General features: G+C 48.2%; 2 protein-coding genes and 1 long non-coding RNA gene across 5 annotated transcripts; all 3 read right to left on the bottom strand.

Annotated features, from left to right (window-relative positions):
* Positions 1-2,542: 2,542 nt before the first annotated feature.
* LOC124027651 lies at positions 2,543-5,073 on the bottom strand. The gene is made up of 4 exons (XR_006837445.1): positions 4,855-5,073; positions 4,548-4,759; positions 4,215-4,397; positions 2,543-3,919 (listed from the first exon to the last, which is right to left on the bottom strand). It is a non-coding gene; the product is annotated as an uncharacterized LOC124027651 (long non-coding RNA).
* Positions 5,074-5,830: 757 nt separating this feature from the next.
* On the bottom strand, positions 5,831-10,173 carry LOC124027652 (extensin-like). The gene is made up of 2 exons (XM_046340015.1): positions 8,716-10,173; positions 5,831-6,103 (listed from the first exon to the last, which is right to left on the bottom strand). The coding sequence occupies exons 1-2, from the start codon at positions 10,171-10,173 to the stop codon at positions 5,831-5,833; spliced, it is 1,731 nt and encodes a 576-aa protein (XP_046195971.1).
* Positions 10,174-10,925: 752 nt separating this feature from the next.
* LOC124027653 (single-stranded DNA-binding protein 3-like) lies at positions 10,926-14,483 on the bottom strand. Of its 3 annotated transcripts, none has more exons than XM_046340016.1 (13): positions 14,391-14,483; positions 13,855-13,914; positions 13,679-13,745; positions 13,175-13,242; positions 12,997-13,058; positions 12,797-12,842; positions 12,565-12,600; positions 12,393-12,447; positions 12,202-12,272; positions 11,968-12,046; positions 11,840-11,868; positions 11,585-11,686; positions 10,926-11,267 (listed from the first exon to the last, which is right to left on the bottom strand). In XM_046340016.1, exons 1-13 carry the CDS (start codon positions 14,406-14,408, stop codon positions 11,112-11,114), a joined length of 849 nt encoding a protein of 282 aa, XP_046195972.1. In that variant the 5' UTR covers positions 14,409-14,483; the 3' UTR covers positions 10,926-11,111. The 3 variants fall into 3 exon arrangements, with proteins under 3 accessions (XP_046195972.1, XP_046195973.1, XP_046195975.1); XM_046340017.1 differs by having other exon boundaries at positions 12,396-12,447; XM_046340019.1 differs by having other exon boundaries at positions 11,125-11,446.
* Between the last annotated feature and the right edge of the window lie 13,437 nt (positions 14,484-27,920).

Here is a 27,920-nt window from a genome sequence, read left to right as displayed (position 1 = left end):
ATAGAGGGGAATATGAGAGAGGGGAATATGATAGAGATGAACATGATAGAGGGGAATATGATAGAGAGGAATATGATAGAGAGGAATTTGACTGGGGAAAATGAGAGATAATATGATATATAATAAATATGATAGAGGGTAATAGGATATTTAAGGAATATGATAGAGAGGAGTATGAATGAGAGGAATATGATATAGGACAATATGATAGAAGGAATATGATGGAGGGAAAATGATAGAGAGGAATGTGATCGAGTTGAATATGATATATAATGAACATGATAGAGAGGGATACTATAGAGTATATACTGATCAAAATAAATAAAGGGAACACTAAAATAAAACATCCTAGATATGAATTAATGAAATATTCTTATTAAATACTTTTTTCTTTACATAGTTGAATGTGCTGACAACAGAAATCACACAAAAATTATCAATGGAAATCAAATTTATCAACCCATGGAGGTCTGGATTTGGAGTCACACTCAAAATTAAAGTGGAAACCACACTACAGGCTGATCCAACTTTGATGTAATGTCCTTAAAACAAGTCTAAATGAGGCTCAGTAGTGTGTGTGGCCTCCACGTGCCTGTATGACCTCCCTACAACGCCTGGGCATGCTCCTGATGAGGTGGCGGATGGTCTCCTGAGGGATCTCCTCCCAGACCTGGATGCGAGACATGATGTCCCAGATGTGCTCAATTGGATTCAGGTCTGGGGAACGGGCGGGCCAGTCCATAGCATCAATACCTTCCTCTAGCAGGAACTGCTGACACACTCCAGCCACATGAGGTCTAGCATCGTCTTGCATTAGGAGGAACCCAGGGCCAACCGCACCAGCATATGGTCTCACAAGGGGTCAAAGGATCTCATCTCGGTACCTAATGGCAGTCAGGCTACCTCTGGCGAGCACATGGAGGGCTGTGCGGCCCCCCAAAGAAATGCCACCCCACACCATGACTGACCAACTGCCAAACGGGTCATGCTGGAGGATGTTGCAGGCAGCAGAACGTTCTCCACGGCATCTCCAGACTCTGTCACGTCTGTCACATGTGCTCCATGTGAACCTGCTTTCATCTGTGTGAAGCCAGTGGCGAATTTGCCAATCTTGGTGTTCTCTGGCAAATGCCAAATGTCCTGCATGGTGTTGGGCTGTAAGCACAACGCCCACCTGTGGACGTCGGGCCCGCATACCACCCACATGGCGTCTGTTTCTGACCGTTTGAGCAGACACATGCACATTTGTGGCCTGCTGGAGGTCATTTTGCAGGGCTCTGGCAGTGCTCCTTCTGCTCCACCTTGCACAAATGCGGAGGTAGCGGTCCTGCTGCTGGGTTGTTGCCCTCCTACGGCCTCCTCCACATCTCCTGATGTACTGGCCTGTCTCCTGGTAGCGCCTCCATGCTCTGGACACTACGCTGACAGACACAGCAAACCTTCTTGCCACAGCTCGCATTGAGGGGAATATGACGGAAGAAATATGATAGAGCGATATATGAGAGGGTAATATGATATATAAGGAAAATGATAGAGGGGAATATGATGGAAGGGAATGTAATAGGGGGGAATATGATCGAGAGGAATATGATAGAGGGAATATGAGAAGGGAATATGATGGAAGGGAATTTGATAGATGGAATATGATAGAGGGGAATATGATGGAAGGGAATATGATGGAGGGGAATATGATAAGTGACGATTTTAGTTTGTATATCTTGGTGGGGCAAAGAAAATAAAAAATGTTGGATGCATGCCAACAAAACCAGTACACAATACAACACTAAACAATACATTAATTGCACTATAACGGTGAAAGATGGTGAAAAATCTAAATCTAAAATCGTCACTTATCATAATCCCTCTATCATATTCTGGGAATCATATTCCCTTCCATCAGATTCTGGGAATTATATTCCCCTCTACCATATTCCTCTCTATCATATTCCTTAAATATCAAATTATCCTCTATTATATTCCTTATATATCATATTCCTCTTTATCATATTCCCCTCTATCATATTCCTTATTATATTCCTTATATATCATATTCCTCTCCATCATATTCCACTCAATCAAATCCCTTAAATATCAAATGATCCTCTATTATATTCCTTATATATCATATTCCTCTTTATCATATTCCTCTTTAACATTAGTCCAGCATATTCCCCTCCAGCATATTCCCCTCTAGCATATTCCCCCCTAGCATATTCCCCTCAATCATATTCCTTATATATCATATTCCCCTCAATCATATCCCTTAAATATCAAATGATCCTCTATTATATTCCTTATATATCATATTCCTCTTTCACATTAGTCCAGCATTATTCCCCTCTATTCCCCTCCAGCATATTCCCCTCCAGCATATTCCCCTCCAGCATATTCCCCTCCAGCATATGATAGTCACATTTAACTATCATAAAGCAAGACAGACTAAAGTTCAGTGACAACTTTCAGTGTGGGAGTGGGGGGGAAAAGCTACAACACAACTGAATAAAGGATGGCTTTTATTATCCATACAGTATAAATAGGAAATATCTAATAAACAAATGATTCCAACTAATTATTTGGATTGGAGATTACGGTTTTAGACTGTTGATATGAATCCACACATTCAGGTCAGCACGCACTAAATAAGTGTCCAGCATGCTCTAGAGGTTATTACAAGTAACTACACATATCAAACCATAACAGCTAACATAGGGTCTCACTCCCGCTCCTCCTTTCCTCCTCTCCCTCGTCTCCTCTGTTCTTCTTCTATTCCTCCTCCTCTCCTCTCAGCGGCTCCAGCTGAATAGAGTGACGTCGAGGTGACCTCTCACTGGAGGGAGGGAAAGGGGGAACAGAAGAGGATGAGAGAAGGAGAGCAGGAATGGAAGAGGTAGAGGAGGCAGAAAGCCTGGTCTAAATATTGCTTTAAAGAGAAGAGAAATGGGGGGGGGGGAGAAAGAGGGGGAGGGCAGCTGCGTCCGAAACCCCATACCTACACCAGGTAGGCCAAGGGGCGGGACCTGAGGGTGAGACTCATAACATGATAGGGGAGGCAGATGAAAAAGGGGTGGAGCTGGAGTCAAGGATGGGAGGGTGTTCCTACGAGGAAGAGCAGGGAGGAAGTCTGTCCACGGAGCACTTCCGGGTCATTGGGTCGCATCCGATGAGATTAGATCCCCCTCTATAATGTAAAGCAGTTTGAGTACTGGGGTGTTCTCTGTATAAATCCAAGGTGGAACCTCCAGGGCCTAGCCTCCTCTCAGGGGACAGTCTGCTCTGGGCTGCCTGGGAAAGGTGCTCCTCTGTGGGAAAGACGAGAGAACAAGAGGCCCCGGAAGAGATCTCCTTATGGTAGAGATGGACAGATCGACTCTCTTTATCATCTCCCACCTCCTTCATGATGAAGAGAACCTTTTTCTCCCTTTCCTCCTTCCTCTACCTTCCTTTCCCTCCTTCCCTCTTGGTAGACCTTGTTAAGTCAAGACAGATTGTGAATAGCTAGCCATGGTTCAGACCACTGTCGCTGTCTGGGAGGGGGGATACAGGACTGGTCCACTGGACTCAGCTCACATGGGGAGAATCTGCTGCTGCTGCCACTCCCCCTCTTACCTGGGATGAGATAAGAAAGGATGAGACAGGTTCCTGAGATGTTTAACACCTTCCCCCCACCCTCCAACCTGATCCTCTGAAATTGAACACATTCTCTCCCTCAAGTGAGTTGGGTGAACCCGTCTTGATGATGATGTCAGAGGGTGACATGCAGGTGACAGGTGATGCATCGGGAGACGGCAGAACGTTCAGGTAGCGCCTCGTCACCGGTCATCCGCTCACACCCATCTCCGTAGTGATGATGATGGATGATGATGATTATGACGACGATGATGATGACGCGGTCTTTGGCGCGACATGCGTCCTGTAGCACCTGGGGTATGTAATGGTCAGTTATAATCATTTCACCACACACACGGTCTTGTATAACTAACCTTTTGGGGGGACACAATTCAACCCCATTCAAAATACTATTTTCCCTAACCTTAACCCAAAAATCTAACCCAAAACCTAATTCGAACCTTAACCCCAGCATTTGACCTTGTGGGGACCAGCAAAATGTCTCCATTTGGTCCATGTTTTGTTTGTTTACTATTCTAGTAGGGGACTTCTGGTCCGCACAAGTATAGTTAAACACATCCACACACACACCCCTCCTCCCTCCTGACCTGTAGTGTAGGCTGGTGCTGTGCGTTGATAGCGTTGACCATAGCTGAAGCTCCAGAGTAGTCCTCCATACTGGGGTCAGCTCCAGCTGAGAGGAGAGTAGAGGCTAGCTGAGCTCCAGCCCTCTCCATACAGGAATACATCAGAGCTGTACGGCCTGACCGGTCCTGGGTATTAGGGTCTGCCTGGGTGGGGAAAGATAGGATGGGGTTAGGATGTAGGTAGGCACACACACACAGTGGGCTTTAGGACCCACCTGTTTAGAATAGAGTAGGATAGAATCCCACAAGGGAAAATTAAACCTACAGAGCTCTCCTTTAAAAGCAGACACAGACCTGGTTGTCTAGTAGGTATCTGAGCAGTTTCAGAGTTCCAGGTCCAGTGGGTTCCCCTCTCAGGGCTTTACACACGGCCAGGAGAGGAGTCTCTCCTCCTGGGTTTCTCTTGTTGACCTGGGCACCCCCCTCCAGGAGCAGCCTAATGAGGCAAAGCTTCCCCAGCCTCGCTGCTCCAATCAGGGGACTGCCGTCTGGGGGACCGACATGGTCTGGAGGAGAGGAAAAGGTAGAGAGAGATAGTAAGAAATAGAGAGAGGCAGTCAGACAGGCGAAAGTCAAATAGTGAGTTAGCATTTAAACGTACCTGGGTTGTCGGAGGTCCTGGGTTGATTATTAAGCTTTCACTCCAGACCAAGTGGAGATCCACACATCACATATTGGCAGCAGACAACTTCAGCCGACTGGACACTGATACACATCCTCTTCGCACCCTCTCACTCAGTTCTCTCTCCTGTACGAGGAGCGTGGGGTCCTGTCTCAGGTGAAGGGCAGGCGTGGGGTCCTGTCTCAGGTGAAGGGCAGGCGTGGGGGGGTCCTGTCTCAGGTGAAGGGCAGGTGTGGGGTCCTGTCTCAGGTGAAGGGCAGGCGTGGGGTCCTGTCTCAGGTGAAGGGCAGGCGTGGGGGGGTCCTGTCTCAGGTAAAGGGCAGGCGTGGGGGGGTCCTGTCTCAGGTGAAGTCGTGGGGGGGTCCTGTCTCAGGTGAAGGGCAGGCGTGGGGGGGTCCTGTCTCAGGTGAAGGGCAGGCGTGGGGGGTCCTGTCTCAGGTGAAGGGCAGGCGTGGGGGGGTCCTGTCTCAGGTGAAGGGCAGGCGTGGGGGGGTCCTGTCTCAGGTGAAGGGCAGGCGTGGGGGGGGTCCTGTCTCAGGTGAAGGGCAGGCGTGGGGGGGGTCCTGTCTCAGGTAAAGGGCAGGCGTGGGGGGTCCTGTCTCAGGTGAAGTCGTGGGGGGTCCTGTCTCAGGTGAAGGGCAGGCGTGGGGGGGTCCTGTCTCAGGTGAAGGGCAGGCGTGGGGGGGTCCTGTCTCAGGTGAAGGGCAGGCGTGGGGGGGGGTCCTGTCTCAGGTGAAGGGCAGGCGTGGGGGGGTCCTGTCTCAGGTGAAGGGCAGGCGTGGGGGGGTCCTGTCTCAGGTGAAGGGCAGGCGTGGGGGGGTCCTGTCTCAGGTAAAGGGCAGGCGTGGGGGGTCCTGTCTCAGGTGAAGTCGTGGGGGGTCCTGTCTCAGGTGAAGGGCAGGCGTGGGGGGGGGGTCCTGTCTCAGGTGAAGGGCAGGCGTGGGGGGGTCCTGTCTCAGGTGAAGGGCAGGCGTGGGGGGGGTCCTGTCTCAGGTGAAGGGCAGGCGGGGGGTCCTGTCTCAGGTGAAGGGCAGGCGTGGGGGGGGTCCTGTCTCAGGTGAAGGGCAGGCGTGGGGTCCTGTCTCAGGTGAAGGGCAGGCGTGGGGTCCTGTCTCAGGTGAAGGGCAGGCGTGGGGTCCTGTCTCAGGTCAAGGGCAGGCGTGGGGTCCTGTCTCAGGTCAAGGGCAGGCGTGGGGTCCTGTCTCAGGTCAAGGGCAGGCGTGGGGTCCTGTCTCAGGTGAAGGGCAGGCGTGGGTAGCGGTGAGCGTTCAAAGTTGTCAATGGTTTTCAGCTCTAAATGTCACCTGTTGCTGAGTCTCCACACTACAAAAGGCTCTGGGAAGGACTGATAGAAGTCAGCTTTGAACGGCCTTCATCTGGCAGACCACCGCCTGAGTTCAAACAGCCCAGAGGGGTGTGTGTGGAGAAACGGCACTCTAAAACATATTTTATTGGTCACATACACATATTTAGCAGATGTTATTGCGGGTGTAGCGAAATTCTTGTCACACACACGAAATACTGCAAAGTTGCCTAGGAGCTAGAAGCAGATCTGCCATGCATGTCGACACCATCTTGTCAGAACACAGACTTGTGGAAAAAGAACTGTGGATATGGAGGAATGTTTTGAAGCACTCTGGTAATACTTTACTGGCTGTTCTGCCTTTGGATAGGCCTGTAAACACACACACACACACTTCCTTTGCCTTCATCGTCAGCAGTGCGAGAGAGAGCAAACTAATTGACATGGAACCAGAAACCTCTAATAAAATGTGTTGAAAGAACTAAATGTCTTGACAAAAGCAGTGAAGTAGTTTTATTTTCATGTATCTACAACGAGAAGGACACAGGGGGAAAAAAAACTGATGACTCGATGCAAAAACCTAAAACAAATGACATTTATTGATGCAAGACCTCCCACCTTTTTCTCAATAATCAACTTTTTAATCAGTCTCTAAAGAAACGTTATTACAACATAAAACGTACAAATAGGAAACGTTTTATTACTACACTAGACATTTAGGAGCGGAAAGTAGCCTATTAGGAAATACAAAGCAAACCCAGGAGGCAGTTCCTCACCATGTTTCCTCCAGATTGGCATGATACCGTGTCGTCCCCTTAGATTATGGTCCCGCTGCTTTTGAAAAGAACCTGAATATGGCAATATTCCAACCAAATGGGATCATTTATATACACAGCACTGCAAGAGATCGGTCAGATCTCTCTTTCAGTTGGGTCTTCAAATCAACGAGGCACCCAATCCAAAAGTGGTTAACAGAATTTAAAAACACAGGATCATTGTAATGGACTAAATGTTCTGAAATACGGGCACGGGGAAACAGACTGCCTCATCTTCAATACTGCTTTGTCACCAGAGAAAAACATGGTCTGCATCTCAGTCCAACATGGCTTCCTCTCCTCACGTCATCTCTTCTTTCACATCAGTGCAGGTGAAAGGAGAGGAGACGCTCCTTTAGACTATGGAGATGGATACAACCCCAAGGAACAGAAACATGTTTCCTTACCCTCCGTCCCCCCCTCCTTTCAACCCTCCCAGAATGAAACAGTATTACACATCACCATAGAAACACAGAAATGACCAACAATGTGACAACGTTGATTTTACATACAGGAGAGGCGTTTGCACCAGTGCAGTTTGACACCTCATGATCAGAAGGGAAGAACGAGGGCCGGGAGGTTTTGGCTGAACAGGTCACATGGTCAGGTAGAGCCATAGAGAATGATAGAGGGCAAAATGCTGTGTTAGCATGGGCAGCGCCATTGAGGGCTTCCACCATATTAAAGTAGGCAACTGGATGGGGATTCTTATGGGTTGTAGCCGCAATGGCACTGCCCATGCTGTCACAGATATAAAGACGAGTCCTCGATCGGTATGGGCAGAGCAGAAAGGTCAAATGAAGGTCATGAGTAGGGCCATGAGTTTTTCCTGAGCACATGAAAAGACAAGGCCCACAGGAGGTCGGTGGGACACCTTAATTGGGGACGGCAGGCTTGTGGTAATGGCTGGAGCAGAATCAGTGAGATGTTATCGGACAGAGCAAACGTAGTTCCACGCTCCTTCCAGACATTATGAGCCATCCTCCCCTCAGCAGCCTCCACTGACAAGGGCACATAAAAAGTCACAGCCCAAGTTATGGTAAGTAAATATATCTCACATTTTAGAAACAGAAACAGTTTCACGGTTTGTTTTCCTAAAATTATCCTCTTCCAACAATAACAGAAACACTTTGTTTGCACTGGTGCCAACTAGGGCACATCCTAAATGGCACCCTATTCCCTATGTTGTGCACTACTTTTGGCTTCAGTAGGGCACAATATATAGGGAATTGGGTGCATTTCAGATTTGCCCTTAGTGAATATGGTTCAGAGTTGAACCTATACAGCAGTATGTCAAAATACACCAGAAGCCCCCCCCCCTTTAACACTCTTCATATCATTAAGAACCTGCGTTTTTACATCCTTTCTCAATTCAAATACAGAAAACAAAATCCTAATAAACCTTATTTTCTTTTCATCTATCGTTACTAGGGACAGGAGATTTCCCTAACAGATTGACCTGGCCAGGAAATACTCTGGACTCTGACAGTTGTAGCTCCCTAAGTAATGATCCAATATAGAGGGTTGCTCCTGGCCATAGTTGTGTCAGAGATAAACAGTGAGCTTCTGTAAAAACACACAGTCTCTTTTCATACCCAGTTGGTCAGAATCAACTCGTTTCTCATCCGTCATTGGTTGTGACGGAAATATCAAAACATGTCATGATATCAAAATTCCCTTTACAGTATTTACAACAAACCAAAAGACAGATGGAGACGTCACAAAAGGAGAGAGCGGTGGTTGGGGAGGGGGGTGGCGTAGGTAGGCCGACTCGGTGGTTGGGGAGGGGGTGGCGTAGGTAGGCCGACTCGGTGGTTGGGGAGGGGGTGGCGTAGGTAGGCCGACTGGGTGGTTGGGGAGGGGGTGGCGTAGGTAGGCCGACTGGGTGGTTGGGGAGGGGGTGGCGTAGGTAGGCCGACTCGGTGGTTGGGGACTGGGGGTGGCGTAGGTAGGCCGACTCGGTGGTTGGGGAGGGTGGCGTAGGTAGGCCGACTGGGTGGTTGGGGAGGGGGTGGCGTAGGTAGGCCGACTGGGTGGTTGGGGAGGGGGTGGCGTTGGGGAGGTAGGCCGACTGGGTGGTTGGGGAGGGGGTGGCGTGGGGAGGCCACTGGGGGTGGGTAGGTAGGCCGACTGGGTGGTTGGGGAGGGGGTGGCGTAGGCCGACTGGGTGGTGGGGAGGCCGACTGGGTGGTTGGGGAGGGGGTGGCGTAGGTAGGCCGACTGGGTGGTTGGGGAGGAGGTGGCGTAGGTAGGCCGACTGGGTGGTTGGGGAGGGGGTGGCGTAGGTAGGCCGACTGGGTGGTTGGGGAGGGGGTGGCGTAGGTAGGCCGACTGGGTGGTTGGGGAGGGGGTGGCGTAGGTAGGCCGACTGGGTGGTTGGGGACTGGGTGGTTGGGGGGGGTGGCGTAGGTAGGCCGACTGGGTGGTTGGGGAGGGGGTGGCGTAGGTAGGCCGACTGGGTGGTTGGGGACTGGGTGGTTGGGGGGGTGGCGTAGGTAGGCCGACTGGGTGGTTGGGGAGGGGGTGGCGTAGGTAGGCCGACTGGGTGGTTGGGGAGGGGGTGGCGTAGGTAGGCCGACTGGGTGGTTGGGGAGGGGGTGGCGTAGGTAGGCCGACTGGGTGGTTGGGGACTGGGTGGTTGGGGGGGGGTGGCGTAGGTAGGCCGACTGGGTGGTTGGGGAGGGAAGGTGGCGTAGGTAGGCCGACTGGGTGGTTGGGGAGGGGGTGGCGTAGGTAGGCCGACTGGGTGGTTGGGGAGGGGGTGGCGTGGGGAGGTAGGCCGACTGGGTGGTTGGGGAGGGGGTGGCGTAGGTAGGCCGACTGGGTGGTTGGGGAGGGGGTGGCGTAGGTAGGCCGACTGGGTGGTTGGGGAGGGGGTGGCGTAGGTAGGCCGACTGGGTGGTTGGGGAGGGGTGGCGTAGGTAGGCCGACTGGGTGGTTGGGGAGGGGGTGGCGTAGGTAGGCCGACTGGGTGGTTGGGGAGGGGGTGGCGTAGGTAGGCCGACTGGGTGGTTGGGGAGGGGGTGGCGTGGGGAGGTAGGCCGACTGGGTGGTTGGGGAGGGGGTGGCGTAGGTAGGCCGACTGGGTGGTTGGGGAGGGGGTGGCGTAGGTAGGCCGACTGGGTGGTTGGGGAGGGGGGTGGCGTAGGTAGGCCGACTGGGTGGTTGGGGAGTTACCATGGCAACTGCCAAACCGCCTACTGATCGGCTCAGCTCTGTTACAAGAGTCCTTTAAGCATCCAATCAGAATAATTTCACAGAAGGTCAGAACTGCCCTCTGGGTAAAAAATACAATCAAATCAAAAACCAGACACTTCCAAGATGTCTTCCTCTAGGAGATGGATGCTGATTGGTGCAGAGTGATTCCAGACTGTGCAGACAGACTTATTGTCAACCGGTTCTGTCTCAATGGAAAATTAAACAAATAAATACAACTGTGCATCCTCTGCATGTTCAGGGTCACTTAGTCTACTACAGAGAAAACACCTTCTCAGGGGGATGGAGAGGGACATTACTATGGGAATTACAATTTAAAGTACCATAATGGACCAAGGTGCTGCCCTCTGACTGGGCAAAGAGGGGGCAGTAGATCGTGTATATCCTGTGGGATTTTAGGAGACTAGCGAAGGTTCACCATCCTGTGAAGTTACTAACGAAGAGGTCATCAGTGTGTGTGTCCTTTCAACAACAACAAAAACTACAGAAATTAAATCCTACATTTTAAAATAACCAGAATCATCATAACAATATTATTAATCAGAACAATAAAATATTATAAAAGAATAGCAATAATACATTACATACAGAGTAATGGAAAACATCACAACACTTGTGTTTTAAATGTACACAGAGTTTACGAGACGGGGGGGGGGTGACACTTCCATGTCTAGGTCTCAAATGACACCCTATTCCTCTAAAGTAGTGCACTACATAGGGAAAAGGGGATCATTCGAGATCCTGTTCCGCCCCTGTATCCATTAGAAACAAATAAAAATATCAAAATAAAAGCGAATGCCAATGTAATGTTTATCGAGCTTCCAGACAGCTACCGACAGAACCCTACCATGCTGTGTCCTGAAGGGTGTCCATGTTATCCAGTCTCTCCATCATCCCCTCTCTCATTGTCCAGAGCCTGACAAGAAGTCAGAGAGGCAGGGGGCGGGGTTAGAGAGTAGGGACTTCCTGTGTCTCTGTTTCCTGTCTATGCCACAGACAGCGTCGGAAAGCTCCGCCTTCACTAGAGGCCCAGCATGCCCCAGGGCTGTCCTAGAAGCCTGGGTAGCGGCGAGAGTTCCGGGGGGGGGTGAGGTGAGGTGGGAAAGGCAGAATGAGTCCGATCCAAGGTGAGGGGTTGGAAAAATCCAGGTGGAAAGGTACAAAAAGAAAATAACCAAAAGAAAATACAAAAATAAAGAAATTAAAATTACACACTCATCGTCATGTTGGGTGAATACTGTGAAGAGAAAAAGGAGGGGGGGGGTAGACATGAGCGAAAAATGTAAACACTACAACATTACATACCAGGTCACCCACCCTGGTTTGTGTGGTGTCAAGGTACAAGGGTCAGGGGTCATCGGCCAGCAGTACTCACACTTTCACTTTGGAATGGGTTGAGGAAGTTTCCACCCATCTCTCCATCGTCCCGCGGCGTCCCGGGAGGGTTGCTCATACCCCCCATGTTGTTAGGAGAGTTCTGGATAGATCGAGAGAGAGAGAGTACGATAACTCTACATGTCGTACCACAAGTTATTTTACCAGCAGCACCAAGACATGTCCCCTTGACTGTAAACTCTGTCGGTTTGAGCGATTCAAGTCAAATGTTGTAGAAAAGGGGATTTATATTCACCTTTGGCAACCCGTCCATGTCCCCAGAGCCTGAGAGAGATGAGATTCAAAACAGTTAAATCCATGCACTGAACATTATGTCACCCTTACGACTGCATTATAACAGGTGTTCATAACCCTGTCACCCACCTAGTGAGCCATTCATGTGGTGAGGTTCCATGGCTCCCATAGCTCCCATCGGTCCATCAGGCCCCGGGCCCATAGGGAACTGGGAGAGACACACACACAACACAATGTCTTAGTGACTGGACCTTTAGTCTGGCTTTATTGCCCTATCTAATCAGCGGGAGGATAAAGTCATACTGTGTCATACTGTGTGGTGGTGTCACGCTGCGTGACATCACGCGGTGTAATGTGACTCACGTTGGGTCTGTTTCCTCCTGGTCCTATAGGGTTCATCATAGTGTAGATGTTTTCACTGGAGTTGTTGGAGTCTGGGGAGACCAACACAATAGCATAACATTAGTACACACAGAGAGAGAGAGGCAACACACAGTGTCTAAATATAGTACTGGTACTGGGGGGGGGGGGGGGGGCTTATTTAAGAGACGCACCACCTGGGCTGGGCATGATGGGAGTTCCGGGCGGCCCCCCTCCTCCTGGAGGACCCTGGGAAACATTTCAAAAAGGTCAGTACGAACAGTGCACACAATTTCCCATTTCCACAGCTAAGGAACAGTTTTATAAGTGACAAGATATTGAAAACACTGACGGTTGGCTACTCACCACATAGTGGCCGGGAGATGAGGAGGAGTATTGTATCTGTGATGAGAGAAGGGAAACTAGAGGTTAGGGGGGGTCATAGTTACCGCCAGGAGAGACTCTCAACTAACCAGTAGTTCTTTCCTCCGGCAACATGAGGTCAATGTAGTACCTTTTCAGGCAACATGATAAAATAATAACAATCATTGTAATGAATCATCTAATCTATGGAAAATTGAGCGAGGAAACAACTTACTGAGTTCGCATTGGGACCAGGCCACGGCCCTCTACCACCAGGTCCCCTGAGAGACAGAGACAGACTTTAAGTATAGGAAACACTGCCATAAACCAAGAAAACAACAGTTCAACAGTCATGATGTCGGGGCCTTCGATATTCAACCATGAAGCTGGTGCTATGGGATAGACTGTATTTCTCCCTTTGGTGGGAACACTTACATGTTCATCCCAGGCATAGGACCACCCATGGAGTTAGGAGGGGGTCTCATACCCCCGTAGTTCTACATAGAGAGAAGAGATAGTGTCAAAACTATAGAGTGTGTGTGTGTGTGTGTGTGTGTGTGTGTGTGTGTGTGTGTGTGTGTGTGTGTGTGTGTATGCGTGCGCGCGCACTTACCTGTGGACCCATGGGCCCCATTCCTCGTGGAACGTTCATTCTCATTGGCCCGCCCATATTAGGATGTCCTATAGGAGAAAGGATGACAAGAACACAGTCTTAACACCAACACACACTGGTAGTTAACATAAAGATACTATGTGATGGCCTAATGGATAATTTGATTCACTTAGCAAACGCTTTTATCCAATGAAACTGTCACCTCCACACCTAATCCACATATGGCCAGTCTGAACCAGGAAGGAGGCAACAGACTAAACTCTCCTCTAATCTCATTAACTGGGACCCCTGTTAGGTTAAATGGTAATCTCTCATTTGAACCTGTAATCTCAAGCCAAAACACACACCGAGACCCACACTATCCTATCTTCCACCCAGATGACCCCTAGATCTGTAAGGTCCAGGGGGCACCGGCATTCTCAGAGAGGAAGGACACTTGGAAAAACTGCAAGCTTCCATAAACACAAGCATGAATACCGTGTACACACACACACACACACACACCTTGTGGTCTGGTGGGGTCCATGCTGTTTGGCAGGAGAGGCTGAGAACCAGGGATTCCCCCGGGAGGCTGAGGGAAACAGATGGATGAGAGAAGGGGCGATGGTGAGTATGGACCACCAGCACATACCGACCTGGAAGTGCATGTTCAGCTGTATAGGTGAGCGTGTGGTCCATACCTGATTTGGCATTCGGAGAGAGGGGCGGGGTCCACCTGGAAACCGTGGCGACATGAAAGGCTGAGAGAGACAGAGAGAGTTTGTCATTCTGACTGAAAAGGAGCAGAGCAGACAGATGATGGACAGAGTGTGAATGGAGGATGAGGAGGAAGGGGGGGTGAGAACACAGAAAACTAAAACAATGAGCCGGCTCATTAACAAGGTATTTTACAGAGGATTTGCTCTCCTCCCTTAGCCTTACATGTAGATCAGTGTGTGGGTTTTGTCTGTCCTGTGCACATGCTCAGTGTGTAGGTCCACAGTGGCTCCTCTTGTTTTATTGATGAGGTGTGTCTGTGTGGAGGCTAAAGCTCCCATCTCCCCAGAACAGCTCCAGAGGAGAGAGTCAATTATTGATCTCTCTCTCTGTGTGTGTGTGTGTGTGTGTGTGTGTGTGTGTGTGTGTGTGTGTGTGTGTGTGTGTGTGTGTGTGTGTGTGTGTGTGTGTGTGTGTGTGTGTGTGTGTGTGTGTGTGTGTGTGTGTGTGTGTGTGTTACCTGTCCATGTGGTCCCATGCCGTGGGGGGGCTGTGCGTGAGGAGACTGCTGGGAGCCTGGCGGACCCTGAGAGATGGGAAGAGTGACATCAGAGAAAGGGAGGAGCTAACACAATTACACCTTCAGGAGCAAGGGATGGGATGTGGCAGAGAAGCTAGGCAGTAGCCAATCAGAACACGGAGAGGAGGCCGTTTTTCCTAATCCATGGTAAGAGGGTGTCTTCACCACTAGAGGGCAATGTTGACACAGCTAAAACGCACAGCTCAGAACGAGTGGATCAAAGGAGCCTACAGCATGTTTGGTCACCGTCCATCCCACACTGTTCAACATCAGGACATGCAACTAGACTGACAAACTGCAGAGACTGCATGTATGACTTCAGGTTTGTTTTGTGAGTTGTGTGCATCTTCTATTTTAAAAATTATTATTGGCGAACAAAACACCAAAACACACACGATAATGACTGTAAGTCGCTTTGGATAAAAGCGTCTGCTAAATGGCATATATTATTATTATTATTATTATAATAGCAACACAGGCATATTTGCAGCAAGCAGCTCTTGCTAATGATAAGGCCACTTGTACAAAAAGGACAACACAGGCACACACACCCTCCTCCCTCACTTGTGTTATAAATAGCACTTCCGTGCCTCCTCTCTTTTCTCGCTCCCTCACTACTCTTGCCATCTCCCACTCTCACCTACTTCCTCCCTTCCATTATTTCATTCCAGCTCTCTAGTTCTCTTCCACTCTCTCTCTCTAGTTCTCTTCCACTCTCTCTCTCTAGTTCTCTTCCACTCTCTCTCTCTAGTTCTCTTCCACCCTCTCTCTCTAGTTCTCTTCCACTCTCTCTCTCTCTAGTTCTCTTCCACTCTCTCTCTCTAGTTCTCTTCCACCCTCTCTCTCTAGTTCTCTTCCACTCTCTCTCTCTAGTTCTCTTCCACCCTCTCTCTCTAGTTCTCTTCCACTCTCTCTCTAGTTCTCTTCCACTCTCTCTAGTTCTCTTCCACTCTCTCTAGTTCTCTTCCACTCTCTCTAGTTCTCTTCCACTCTCTCTAGTTCTCTTCCACTCTCTCTCTAGTTCTCTTCCACTCTCTCTAGTTCTCTTCCACTCTCTCTCTCTCTCTAGTTCTCTTCCACTCTCTCTAGTTCTCTTCCACTCTCTCTAGTTCTCTTCCACTCTCTCTAGTTCTCTTCCACTCTCTCTAGTTCTCTTCCACTCTCTCTAGTTCTCTTCCACTCTCTCTAGTTCTCTTCCACTCTCTCTAGTTCTCTTCCACTCTCTCTAGTTCTCTTCCAGTTCTCTTCCACTCTCTCTCTCTCTAGTTCTCTTCCACTCTCTCTCTCTAGTTCTCTTCCACTCTCTAGTTCTCTTCCACTCTCTCTCTAGTTCTCTTCCTCTCTCTCTCTCTCTAGTTCTCTTCCACTCTCTCTCTCTAGTTCTCTTCCACTCTCTCTCTCTCTCTAGTTCTCTTCCACTCTCTCTCTCTCTAGTCTCTCTAGTTCTCTTCCTCTCTCTCTCTCTCTAGTTCTCTTCCACTCTCTCTCTCTCTAGTTCTCTTCCTCTCTCTCTCTAGTCTCTAGTTTCTCTTCTCTTCTAGTTCTCTTCCACTCTCTCTCTCTAGTTCTCTTCCACTCTCTCTCTCTAGTTCTCTTCCACTCTCTCTCTCTCTAGTTCTCTTCCACTCTCTCTCTGTCTCTCTAGTTCTCTTCCACTCCTCTCTCTCTCTAGTTCTCTTCCCTCTCTCTCTCTCTAGTTCTCTTCCACTCTCTCTCTCTCTAGTTCTCTTCCACTCTCTCTCTCTCTAGTTCTCTTCCACTCTCTCTCTCTCTAGTTCTCTTCCACTCTCTCTCTCTCTAGTTCTCTTCCACTCTCTCTCTCTAGTTCTCTTCCACTCTCTCTCTCTCTAGTTCTCTTCCACTCTCTCTCTCTCTAGTTCTCTTCCAGTTCTCTTCCACTCTCTCTCTCTCTAGTTCTCTTCCACTCTCTCTCTCTCTAGTTCTCTTCCACTCTCTCTGTCTCTCTAGTTCTCTTCCACTCTCTCTCTGTCTCTCTAGTTCTCTTCCACTCTCTCTCTGTCTCTCTAGTTCTCTTCCACTCTCTCTCTGTCTCTCTAGTTCTCTTCCACTCTCTCTCTGTCTCTCTAGTTCTCTTCCACTCTCTCTCTGTCTCTCTAGTTCTCTTCCACTCTCTCTCTGTCTCTCTAGTTCTCTTCCACTCTCTCTCTGTCTCTCTAGTTCTCTTCCTCTCTCTCTCTCTAGTTCTCTTCCTCTCTCTCTCTCTAGTTCTCTTCCTCTCTCTCTCTCTAGTTCTCTTCCTCTCTCTCTCTCTAGTTCTCTTCCTCTCTCTCTCTCTAGTTCTCTTCCACTCTCTCTCTCTCTAGTTCTCTTCCACTCTCTCTCTCTCTAGTTCTCTTCCACTCTCTCTCTCTCTAGTTCTCTTCCACTCTCTCTCTCTAGTTCTCTTCCAGTTCTCTTCTCTCTCTCTCTCTAGTTCTCTTCTCTCTCTCTCTAGTTCTCTTCTCTCTCTCTCTAGTTCTCTTCCAGTTCTCTCTCTCTCTCTCTAGTTCTCTTCCACTCTCTCTCTCTCTAGTTCTCTTCCACTCTCTCCTCTCTAGTTCTCTTCCACTCTCTCTCTCTCTAGTTCTCTTCCACTCTCTCTCTCTAGTTCTCTTCCTCTCTCTCTCTCTAGTTCTCTTCCACTCTCTCTCTGTCTCTCTAGTTCTCTTCCACTCTCTCTCTGTCTCTAGTTCTCTTCCACTCTCTCTCTGTCTCTCTAGTTCTCTTCCACTCTCTCTCTGTCTCTCTAGTTCTCTTCCACTCTCTCTCTGTCTCTCTAGTTCTCTTCCACTCTCTCTCTGTCTCTCTAGTTCTCTTCTCTCTCTCTGTCTCTCTAGTTCTCTTCCACTCTCTCTAGTTCTCTTCCTCTCTCTAGTTCTCTTCCACTCTCTCTCTGTCTCTCTAGTTCTCTTCCACTCTCCCTCTAGTTCTCTCTGTCTCTCTAGTTCTCTTCCACTCTCTCTCTCTCTAGTTCTCTTCTCTCTCTCTAGTTCTCTTCTCTCTCTCTCTCTAGTTCTCTTCCTAGTTCTCTCTCTCTCTCTAGTTCTCTTCCACTCTCTCTCTCTAGTCTCTCTTCTCTCTCTCTCTAGTTCTCTTCCTCTCTCTCTCTCTAGTTCTCTTCCTCTCTCTCTCTAGTTCTCTTCCAGTTCTCTCTCTCTCTCTAGTTCTCTTCCACTCTCTCCCTCTAGTTCTCTTCCACTCTCTCTCTCTAGTTCTCTTCCAGTTCTCTCTCTCTCTCTAGTTCTCTTCCAGTTCTCTCTCTCTCTCTAGTTCTCTTCCACTCTCTCTCTCTCTAGTTCTCTTCCAGTTCTCTTCTCTCTCTCTAGTTCTCTTCCACTCTCTCTCTCTAGTTCTCTTCCACTCTCTCCCTCTAGTTCTCTTCCCTCTCTCTCCCTCTAGTTCTCTTCTCTAGTTCTCTTCTCTCCCTCTAGTTCTCTTCCAGTTCTCTCTCTCTCTCTAGTTCTCTCTCTAGTTCTCTTCCACTCTCTCTCTCTCTCTCTAGTTCTCTTCCACTCTCTCTCCCTCTAGTTCTCTTCCTCTCTCTCTCTCTAGTTCTCTTCCACTCTCTCCTCTAGTTCTCTTCCACTCTCTCTCTCTAGTTCTCTTCCACTCTCTCTCTAGTTCTCTTCCTCTCTCTCTCTCTAGTTCTCTTCCACTCTCTCTCTCTAGTTCTCTTCCACTCTCTCTCTCTAGTTCTCTTCCACTCTCTCTCTCTAGTTCTCTTCCTCTCTCTCTCTCTCTAGTTCTCTTCCTCTCTCTCCCTCTAGTTCTCTTCCACTCTCTCCCTCTAGTTCTCTTCCACTCTCTCCCTCTAGTTCTCTTCCACTCTCTCCCTCTAGTTCTCTTCCACTCTCTCCCTCTAGTTCTCTTCCACTCTCTCCCTCTAGTTCTCTTCCACTCTCTCCCTCTAGTTCTCTTCCACTCTCTCCCTCTAGTTCTCTTCCTCTCTCTCCCTCTAGTTCTCTTCCACTCTCTCCCTCTAGTTCTCTTCTCTCTCTCTAGTTCTCTTCCTCTCTCCCTCTAGTCTCTTCTTCCTACTCTCTCCCTCTAGTTCTCTTCCACTCTCTCCCTCTAGTTCTCTTCCAGTTCTCTCTCTCCCTCTAGTTCTCTTCTCTCTCCCTCTAGTTCTCTTCCACTCTCTCCTCTAGTTCTCTTCCACTCTCTCCCTCTAGTTCTCTTCCACTCTCTCCCTCTAGTTCTCTTCTCTAGTTCTCTTCCTCTCTCCCTCTAGTTCTCTTCCTAGTTCTCTTCCTCTCTCTCCTCTAGTTCTCTTCCACTCTCTCCCTCTAGTTCTCTTCCACTCTCTCCCTCTAGTTCTCTTCCACTCTCTCCCTCTAGTTCTCTTCCACTCTCTCCCTCTAGTTCTCTTCCACTCTCTCCCTCTAGTTCTCTTCCCTCTCTCCTCTAGTTCTCTTCCAGTTCTCTTCTCCTCTAGTTCTCTTCCACTCTCTCCCTCTAGTTCTCTTCCACTCTCTCCCTCTAGTTCTCTTCCACTCTCTCCCTCTAGTTCTCTTCCACTCTCTCCCTCTAGTTCTCTTCCTACTCTCTCCCTCTAGTTCTCTTCTCTCTCTCTCTAGTTCTCTTCACTCTCTCCCTCTAGTTCTCTTCTCTAGTTCTCTTCTCTCTCCCTCTAGTTCTCTTCCACTCTCTCTCTGTTCTCTAGTTCTCTCTCTCTCTCTCTCTAGTTCCTCTCTCTCCCTCTAGTTCTCTTCCACTCTCTCCCTCTAGTTCTCTTCTCTCTCTCTAGTTCTCTTCCTAGTTCTCTCTCTCTGTCCTCTAGTTCTCTTCCCTCTCTCTCCCTCTAGTTCTCTTCCTCTCTCTCTCCTCTCTAGTTCTCTTCTCTCTCTCTCTCTCTCTAGTTCTCTTCCACTCTCTCTCTCTAGTTCTCTTCCTCTCTCTCTCTCTAGTTCTCTTCCAGTTCTCTCTCTCTCTCTAGTTCTCTCTCTCTAGTTCTCTTCCACTCTCTCTCTAGTTCTCTTCTCTCTCTCTCTCTAGTTCTCTTCTCTAGTTCTCTTCCTCTCTCTCTAGTTCTCTTCCTCTCTCTCTCTCTCTAGTTCTCTTCTCTCTCTCTAGTTCTCTTCCTCTCTCTCTAGTTCTCTTCCACTCTCTCTAGTTCTCTCCACTCCTCTCTAGTTCTTCTCTCTAGTTCTCCTCTCTAGTTCTCTTCTCTCTCTCTAGTTCTCTTCTTCTCTAGTTCTCTTCTCTCTCTCTCTAGTTCTCTTCTCTCTCTCTAGTTCTCTCTCTCTCTCTAGTTCTCTTCCTCTCTCTCTCTCTCTAGTCTCTCTCTTCTCTAGTTCTCTTCTCTCTCTCTCTCTAGTTCTCTTCCTCTCTCTCTCTCTCTAGTTCTCTAGTTCTCTAGTTCTCTTCCTCTCTCTCTCTAGTTCTCTTCCACTCTCTCTCTCTCTAGTTCTCTTCTCTCTCTCTCTCTAGTTCTCTTCCACTCTCTCTCTAGTTCTCTCTAGTTCTCTTAGTTCTCTCTCTCTCTCTCTAGTTCTAGTTCTTCCACTCTCTCTCTCTAGTTCTCTTCCACTCTCTCTCTCTCTAGTTCTCTTCCAGTTCTCTTCCTCTCTCTCTCTAGTTCTCTTCCACTCTCTCTCTCTAGTTCTCTTCCCTCTCTCTCTCTAGTTCTCTTCCAGTTCTCTTCCTCTCTCTCTCTAGTTCTCTTCCACTCTCTCTAGTTCTCTTCTCTCTCTCTAGTTCTCTTCTCTAGTTCTCTTCCTCTCTCTAGTTCTCTTCCACTCTCTCTCTCTCTAGTTCTCTTCCTCTCTCTCTAGTTCTCTTCTCTCTCTAGTTCTCTTCCACTCTCTCTAGTTCTCTTCCACTCTCTCTCTCTCTAGTTCTCTTCCACTCTCTCTCTCTAGTTCTCTAGTTCTCTTCCACTCTCTCTCTCTCTAGTTCTCTTCCTCTCTCTCTCTCTCTCTCTCTCTAGTTCTCTTCCACTCTCTCTCTAGTTCTCTTCCACTCTCTCTCTCTAGTTCTAGTTCTCTTCCACTCTCTCTCTCTAGTTCTCTTCCACTCTCTCTCTCTAGTTCTCTTCCACTCTCTCTCTAGTTCTCTTCCTCTCTCTCTCTCTAGTTCTCTTTCTCTTCTCTAGTTCTCTTCCCTCTCTCTCTCTAGTTCTCTTCTCTCTCTCTAGTTCTCTTCCTCTCTCTCTCTCTCTAGTTCTCTTCCACTCTCTCTCTCTAGTTCTCTTCCACTCTCTCTCTCTAGTTCTCTTCCTCTCTCTCTCTCTAGTTCTCTTCCACTCTCTCTCTCTCTAGTTCTCTTCCACTCTCTCTCTCTCTCTAGTTCTCTTCCCTCTCTCTCTCTAGTTCTCTTCCTCTCTCTCTCTAGTTCTCTTCCTCTCTCTCTCTAGTTCTCTTCCTCTCTCTCTCTAGTTCTCTTCCACTCTCTCTCTAGTCTCTCTAGTTCTCTTCTCCCTCTTCCTCTAGTTCTCTTTCTCTCTCCCTCTAGTTCTCTTCTCTCTCTCTCTAGTTCTCTTCTTCTAGTTCTCTTCCCTCTCTCCCTCTAGTTCTCTTCCACTCTCTCTAGTTCTCTAGTTCTCTTCCTAGTTCTCTTCTCTCTCTAGTTCTCTTCTCTCTCTCTCTAGTTCTCTTCTCTCTCCTCTAGTTCTCTTCTCTCTCTCTAGTTCTCTTCCTCTCTCTCTCTCTAGTTCTCTTCTCTCTCTCTCTCTAGTTCTCTTCTCTCTCTCTCTCTCTAGTTCTCTTCCTCTCTTCTCTAGTTCTCTTCTCTCTCTAGTTCTCTTCCTCTAGTTCTCTTCTCTCTCTCTCTAGTTCTCTCTCTAGTTCTCTTCCACTCTCTCCCTCTAGTTCTCTTCCACTCTCTCTCTCTAGTTCTCTTCCTCTCTCTCCCTCTAGTTCTCTTCCTCTCTCTCTCTCTAGTTCTCTTCCACTCTCTCCCTCTAGTTCTCTTCCACTCTCTCCCTCTAGTTCTCTTCTCTTCCTACTCTCTCCCTCTAGTTCTCTTCTCTTCTCTAGTTCTCTTCTCTCCCTCTAGTTCTCTTCCACTCTCTCCCTCTAGTTCTCTTCCTAGTTCTCTCTCCCTCTAGTTCTCTTCCTCTCTCTCCCTCTAGTTCTCTTCCACTCTCTCTCTAGTTCTCTTCCTCTCTCTCTTCTAGTTCTCTCTCTCCCTCTAGTTCTCTTCCACTCTCTCCCTCTAGTTCTCTTCCACTCTCTCCCTCTAGTTCTCTTCCTCTCTCTCCTCTAGTTCTCTTCTCTTCTCTAGTTCTCTTCCACTCTCCCTCTAGTTCTCTTCCACTCTCTCTCCCTCTAGTTCTCTTCTCTCTCTCTAGTTCTCTTCCTCTCCCTCTAGTTCTCTTCCACTCTCTCCCTCTAGTTCTCTTCCCTCTCTCCCTCTAGTTCTCTTCCACTCTCTCCCTCTAGTTCTCTTCCACTCTCTCCCTCTAGTTCTCTTCCACTCTCTCCCTCTAGTTCTCTTCCACTCTCTCCCTCTAGTTCTCTTCCACTCTCTCCCTCTAGTTCTCTTCCACTCTCTCCCTCTAGTTCTCTTCCACTCTCTCCCTCTAGTTCTCTTCCACTCTCTCCCTCTAGTTCTCTTTCTCTCTCTAGTTCTCTTCTCTCCCTCTAGTTCTCTTCCCTCTCTCCCTCTAGTTCTCTTCCACTCTCTCCCTCTAGTTCTCTTCCACTCTCTCCCTCTAGTTCTCTTCTCAGTTCTCTTCTCTCCCTCTAGTTCTCTTCCACTCTCTCCCTCTAGTTCTCTTCCACTCTCTCCCTCTAGTTCTCTTCCACTCTCTCCCTCTAGTTCTCTTCCACTCTCTCCCTCTAGTTCTCTTCCTAGTTCTCTCTCTCCCTCTAGTTCTCTTCCTCTCTCTCTAGTTCTCTTCCCTCTCTCCCTCTAGTTCTCTAGTTCTCTTCCACTCTCTCCCTCTAGTTCTCTTCCACTCTCTCCCTCTAGTTCTCTTCCACTCTCTCCCTCTAGTTCTCTTCCACTCTCTCCCTCTAGTTCTCTTCCCTCTCTCCCTCTAGTTCTCTTCCACTCTCTCCCTCTAGTTCTCTTCCACTCTCTCCCTCTAGTTCTCTTCCACTCTCTCCCTCTAGTTCTCTTCCACTCTCTCCCTCTAGTTCTCTTCTCTCTCTCTAGTTCTCTTCCTCTCTCTCTCTCTCTCTAGTTCTCTTCTCTCTCTCTCTCTAGTTCTCTTCCTCCTCTCTCTCTCTAGTTCTCTTCTCTCTCTCTAGTTCTCTTCCTCTCTCTCTCTAGTTCTCTTCCCTCTCTCTCTAGTTCTCTTCCACTCTCTCTAGTTCTCTCCACTCTCTCTAGTTCTCTTCCACTCTCTCCCTCTAGTTCTCTTCCACTCTCTCTCCTCTAGTTCTCTTCCACTCTCTCCTCTAGTTCTCTTCTTCTCTAGTTCTCTCTCTCTCTAGTTCTCTTCCACTCTCTCTAGTTCTCTCTCTCTCTAGTTCTCTTTCCTCTAGTTCTCTTCCACTCTCTCTAGTTCTCTTCCACTCTCTCTCTCTCTAGTTCTCTTCTTCTCTAGTTCTCTTCCTCTCTCTCTAGTTCTCTTCCACTCTCTTCTCTAGTTCTCTTCCTCTCTCTCTCTAGTTCTCTTCCAGTTCTCTCTCTCTCTAGTTCTCTTCCACTCTCTCTCTCTCTAGTTCTCTTCCACTCTCTCTCTCTAGTTCTCTTCCACTCTCTCTCTCTCTAGTTCTCTTCCACTCTCTCCCTCTAGTTCTCTTCCTCTCTCTCTCTCTAGTTCTCTTCCACTCTCTCTCTCTCTAGTTCTCTTCCACTCTCTCTCTCTAGTTCTCTTCCTCTGTCTCTCTAGTTCTCTCTCTCTAGTTCTCTTCCTCTCTCTCTCTCTAGTTCTCTTCACCTCTCTCTCTCTCTAGTTCTCTTCCACTCTCTCTCTCTCTCTAGTTCTCTTCCAGTTCTCTTCCAGTTCTCTCTCTCTCTCTAGTTCTCTTCCCTCTCTCTCTCCTCTCTCTCTCTAGTTCTCTTCCACTCTCTCTCTCTCTAGTTCTCTTCTCTCTCTCTCTCTAGTTCTCTTCCTCTCTCTCTCTCTCTAGTTCTCTTCCCTCTCTCTCTCTAGTTCTCTTCCTCTCTCTCTCTAGTTCTCTTCCTCTCTCTCTTCTCTCTCTCTAGTTCTCTTCCACTCTCTCTCTCTCTAGTTCTCTTCCACTCTCTCTCTCTCTAGTTCTCTTCCTCTCTCTCCCTCTAGTTCTCTTCCACTCTCTCTCTCTAGTTCTCTTACTCTCTCTCTCTAGTTCTCTTCCTCTCTCTCTCTCTAGTTCTCTTCCACTCTCTCTCCTCTAGTTCTCTTCCACTCTCTCCCTCTAGTTCTCTTCCCTCTCTCTCCTCTAGTTCTCTTTCTCTTCTCTAGTTCTCTTCTCTCCCTCTAGTTCTCTTCCACTCTCTCCCTCTAGTTCTCTTCCAGTTCTCTTCTCTCTCTCTCTAGTTCTCTTCCACTCTCTCTCTAGTTCTCTTCCCTCTCTCCCTCTAGTTCTCTTCCACTCTCTCTCTCTAGTTCTCTTCCACTCTAGTTCTCTTCCTCTCTAGTTCTCTTCCACTCTCTCTCTCTAGTTCTCTTCCCTCTCTCTCTAGTTCTCTTCTCTCTCTCTCTAGTTCTCTTCCACTCTCTTCTCTAGTTCTCTTCCTCTCTCTCTCTAGTTCTCTTCTCTAGTTCTCTTCCTCTCTCTCTCTAGTTCTCTTCCACTCTCTCTCTAGTTCTCTTCCACTCTCTCTCTCTAGTTCTCTTCTCTCTCCCTCTAGTTCTCTTCTCTCTCTCTCTAGTTCTCTTCCCTCTCTCTCTCTAGTTCTCTTTCTCTCTCTCTAGTTCTCTTCTCTCTCTAGTTCTCTTCCCTCTCTCCCTCTAGTCTCTCTTCTCTTCCCTCTAGTTCTCTCTCTCTCTCTAGTTCTCTTCCACTCTCTCCTCTCTCTCTAGTTCTCTTCCACTCTCTCTCTCTAGTTCTCTTTCTCTTCAGTTCTCTTCTCTCTCTCTAGTTCTCTTCCACTCTCTCTCTCTAGTTCTCTTCCACTCTCTCTCTAGTTCTCTTCTTCCCTCTAGTTCTCTCTCTCTCTAGTTCTCTTCCACTCTCTCCCTCTAGTTCTCTTCCACTCTCTCCCTCTAGTTCTCTTCCACTCTCTCTCTCTAGTTCTCTTCCACTCTCTCCCTCTAGTTCTCTTTCTCTCCCTCCTCTAGTTCTCTTCCACTCTCTCTCTCTAGTTCTCTTCCACTCTCTCTCTCTCTAGTTCTCTTCCTCTCTCCTCTCTCTCTCTCTCTAGTTCTCTTCCACTCTCCCTCTAGTTCTCTCTCTCTCTAGTTCTCTTCCACTCTCTCTAGTTCTCTCTCTAGTTCTCTTCCCTCTCTCTCTCTCTAGTTCTCTTCCACTCTCTCTAGTTCTCTCTCTCTCTCTCTAGTTCTCTTCCACTCTCTCTCTAGTTCTCTTCCAGTTCTCTTCACTCTCTCTAGTTCTCTTCCACTAGTTCTCTTCCCTCTAGTTCTCTTCCACTCTCTCTCTCTAGTTCTCTTCCACTCTCTCCTCTAGTTCTCTTCCACTCTCTCTCTCTCTAGTTCTCTTCCAGTTCTCTTCTCTCTCTCTAGTTCTCTTCCACTCTCTCCCTCTAGTTCTCTTCCACTCTCTCTAGTTCTCTTCCTAGTTCTCTCTTCACTCTCTCTAGTTCTCTTCCTAGTTCTCTTCTCTCTCTCTCTAGTTCTCTTCCACTCTCTCTCTCTCTAGTTCTCTTCCACTCTCTCTCTCTCTCTAGTTCTCTCCACTCCTCTCTAGTTCTCTTCCACTCTCTCTCTAGTTCTCTTCCTAGTTCTCTTCCTCTCTCTCTTCTCTCTCTAGTTCTCTTCCACTCTCTCTCTCTAGTTCTCTTCCACTCTCTCTCTCTAGTTCTCTTCCACTCTCTCTCTCTAGTTCTCTTCCACTCTCTCCCTCTAGTTCTCTTCCTCTCTCTCTCTCTCTAGTTCTCTTCCACTCTCTCCTCTCTAGTTCTCTTCCCTCTCTCTCTCTCTAGTTCTCTTCTCACTCTCTCCTCTCTAGTTCTCTTCCACTCTCTCCCTCTAGTTCTCTTTCCTCTCTCTCTCCCTCTAGTTCTCTTCCACTCTCTCCTCTCTAGTTCTCTTCCACTCTCTCTGTCTCTCTAGTTCTCTTCCACTCTCTCTCTCCTCTAGTTCTCTTCCAGTTCTCTTCTCTCTCTGTCTCTCTAGTTCTCTTCCACTCTCTCTGTCTCTCTAGTTCTCTTCCTCTCTCTCCCTCTAGTTCTCTTCCACTCTCTCTGTCTCTCTAGTTCTCTTCCACTCTCTCTCTGTCCTCTAGTTCTCTTCCACTCTCTCTCCCTCTAGTTCTCTTCCAGTTCTCTCTCTCTGTCCTCTAGTTCTCTTCCACTCTCTCTCCTCTAGTTCTCTTCCAGTTCTCTTCTCTCCCTCTAGTTCTCTTCCACTCTCTCCCTCTAGTTCTCTTCCACTCTCTCCCTCTAGTTCTCTTCCTCTCTCTCCCCTCTAGTTCTCTTCCACTCTCTCCCTCTAGTTCTCTTCCTCTCTCCCTCTAGTTCTCTTCCACTCTCTCTCTCTAGTTCTCTTCTCTCTCCTCTAGTTCTCTTCCACTCTCTCCCTCTAGTTCTCTTCCACTCTCTCCCTCTAGTTCTCTTCCACTCTCTCCCTCTAGTTCTCTTCCACTCTCTCCCTCTAGTTCTCTTCCTCTCTCTCCTCTAGTTCTCTTCCACTCTCTCCCTCTAGTTCTCTTCCACTCTCTCCCTCTAGTTCTCTTCCACTCTCTCCCTCTAGTTCTCTTCCACTCTCTCCCTCTAGTTCTCTTCCACTCTCTCCCTCTAGTTCTCTTCCACTCTCTCCCTCTAGTTCTCTTCTCTCTCCACTCTCTCCCTCTAGTTCTCTTCCACTCTCTCCCTCTAGTTCTCTTCCACTCTCTCCCTCTAGTTCTCTTCCACTCTCTCCCTCTAGTTCTCTTCCACTCTCTCCCTCTAGTTCTCTTCTCTCTCCCTCTAGTTCTCTTCTCTCTCCCTCTAGTTCTCTTTCTCTTCTAGTTCACTCTCTCCCTCTAGTTCTCTTCTCTTCCTAGTTCTCTTCTCTCTCTAGTTCTCTTCCACTCTCTCTAGTTCTCTTCCCCTCTCTCTAGTTCTCTTCCACTCTCTCCAGTTCTCTCTCTCCTCTCTAGTTCTCTTCCAGTTCTCTCTCTCTCTAGTTCTCTTCCACTCTCTCTCTAGTTCTCTTCCACTCTCTCTCTAGTTCTCTTCCTCTCTCTCTCTAGTTCTCTTCTAGTTCTCTTCCTCTCTCTAGTTCTCTTCCACTCTCTCTCTCTCTAGTTCTCTTCCCTCTCTCTCTAGTTCTCTTCCACTCTCTACTCTCTCTAGTTCTCTTCCACTCTCTCTCTAGTTCTCTTCCTCTCTCTCTAGTTCTTCTTCTCTAGTTCTCTTCTCTCTCTCTCTAGTTCTCTTCCACTCTCTCTCTCTAGTTCTCTTCCACTCTCTCTCTCTAGTTCTCTTCTCTCTCTCTAGTTCTCTTCCCTCTCTCTCTAGTTCTCTCTCTCTCTCTAGTTCTCTTCCAGTTCTCTTCCACTCTCTCTAGTTCTCTTCCACTCTCTCTCTCTAGTTCTCTTCCACTCTCTCTCTCTCTAGTTCTCTTCCACTCTCTCTCTAGTTCTCTTCCTCTCTCTCTCTAGTTCTCTTTCTCTCTCTAGTTCTCTCTCTCTAGTTCTCTTCCAGTTCTCTCCACTCTCTCTCTAGTTCTCTTCCACTCTCTCTCTCTCTAGTTCTCTTCCACTTCTCTCTCTAGTTCTCTTCCACTCTCTCTCTCTCTCTAGTTCTCTTCCTAGTTCTCTTCAACTCTCTAGTTCTCTTCCACTCTCTCTCTAGTTCTCTTCCTCTCTCTCTCTAGTTCTCTTCCACTCTCTCTCTCTAGTTCTCTTCCACTCTCTCTCTCTAGTTCTCTTCCACTCTCTCTCTCTAGTTCTCTTCACTCTCTCTCTCTCTCTAGTTCTCTTCCACTCTCTCTCTCTCTCTAGTTCTCTTCCACTCTCTCTCTCTCTCTAGTTCTCTTCCACTCTCTCTCTCTAGTTCTCTTCCACTCTCTCTCTCTCTAGTTCTCTTCCTCTCTCTCTCTAGTTCTCTTCCACTCTCTCTCTGTCTCTCTAGTTCTCTTCCACTCTCTCTAGTTCTCTGTCTCTCTAGTTCTCTTCCACTCTCTCTAGTTCTCTTCTCTCTCTAGTTCTCTTCCACTCTCTCTAGTTCTCTTCTCTCTAGTTCTCTTCCACTCTCTCTCTCTCTCTCTAGTTCTCTTCCTCTCTCTCTCTCTAGTTCTCTTCCACTCTCTCTCTAGTTCTCTTCCTCTCTCTCTCTCTAGTTCTCTTCTCTCTCTCTAGTTCTCTTCCACTCTCTCTAGTTCTCTTCCACTCTCTCTCTCTCTAGTTCTCTTCCACTCTCTCTCTCTCTAGTTCTCTTCCCTCTCTCTCTCTCTAGTTCTCTTCCACTCTCTCTCTCTCTAGTTCTCTTCCA

Source organism: Oncorhynchus gorbuscha, unplaced genomic scaffold, assembly GCF_021184085.1.
Source record: "Oncorhynchus gorbuscha isolate QuinsamMale2020 ecotype Even-year unplaced genomic scaffold, OgorEven_v1.0 Un_scaffold_3430, whole genome shotgun sequence".
NCBI lineage: Eukaryota > Metazoa > Chordata > Actinopteri > Salmoniformes > Salmonidae > Oncorhynchus > Oncorhynchus gorbuscha.
This window is presented reverse-complemented; position numbering and strand designations above follow the sequence as displayed.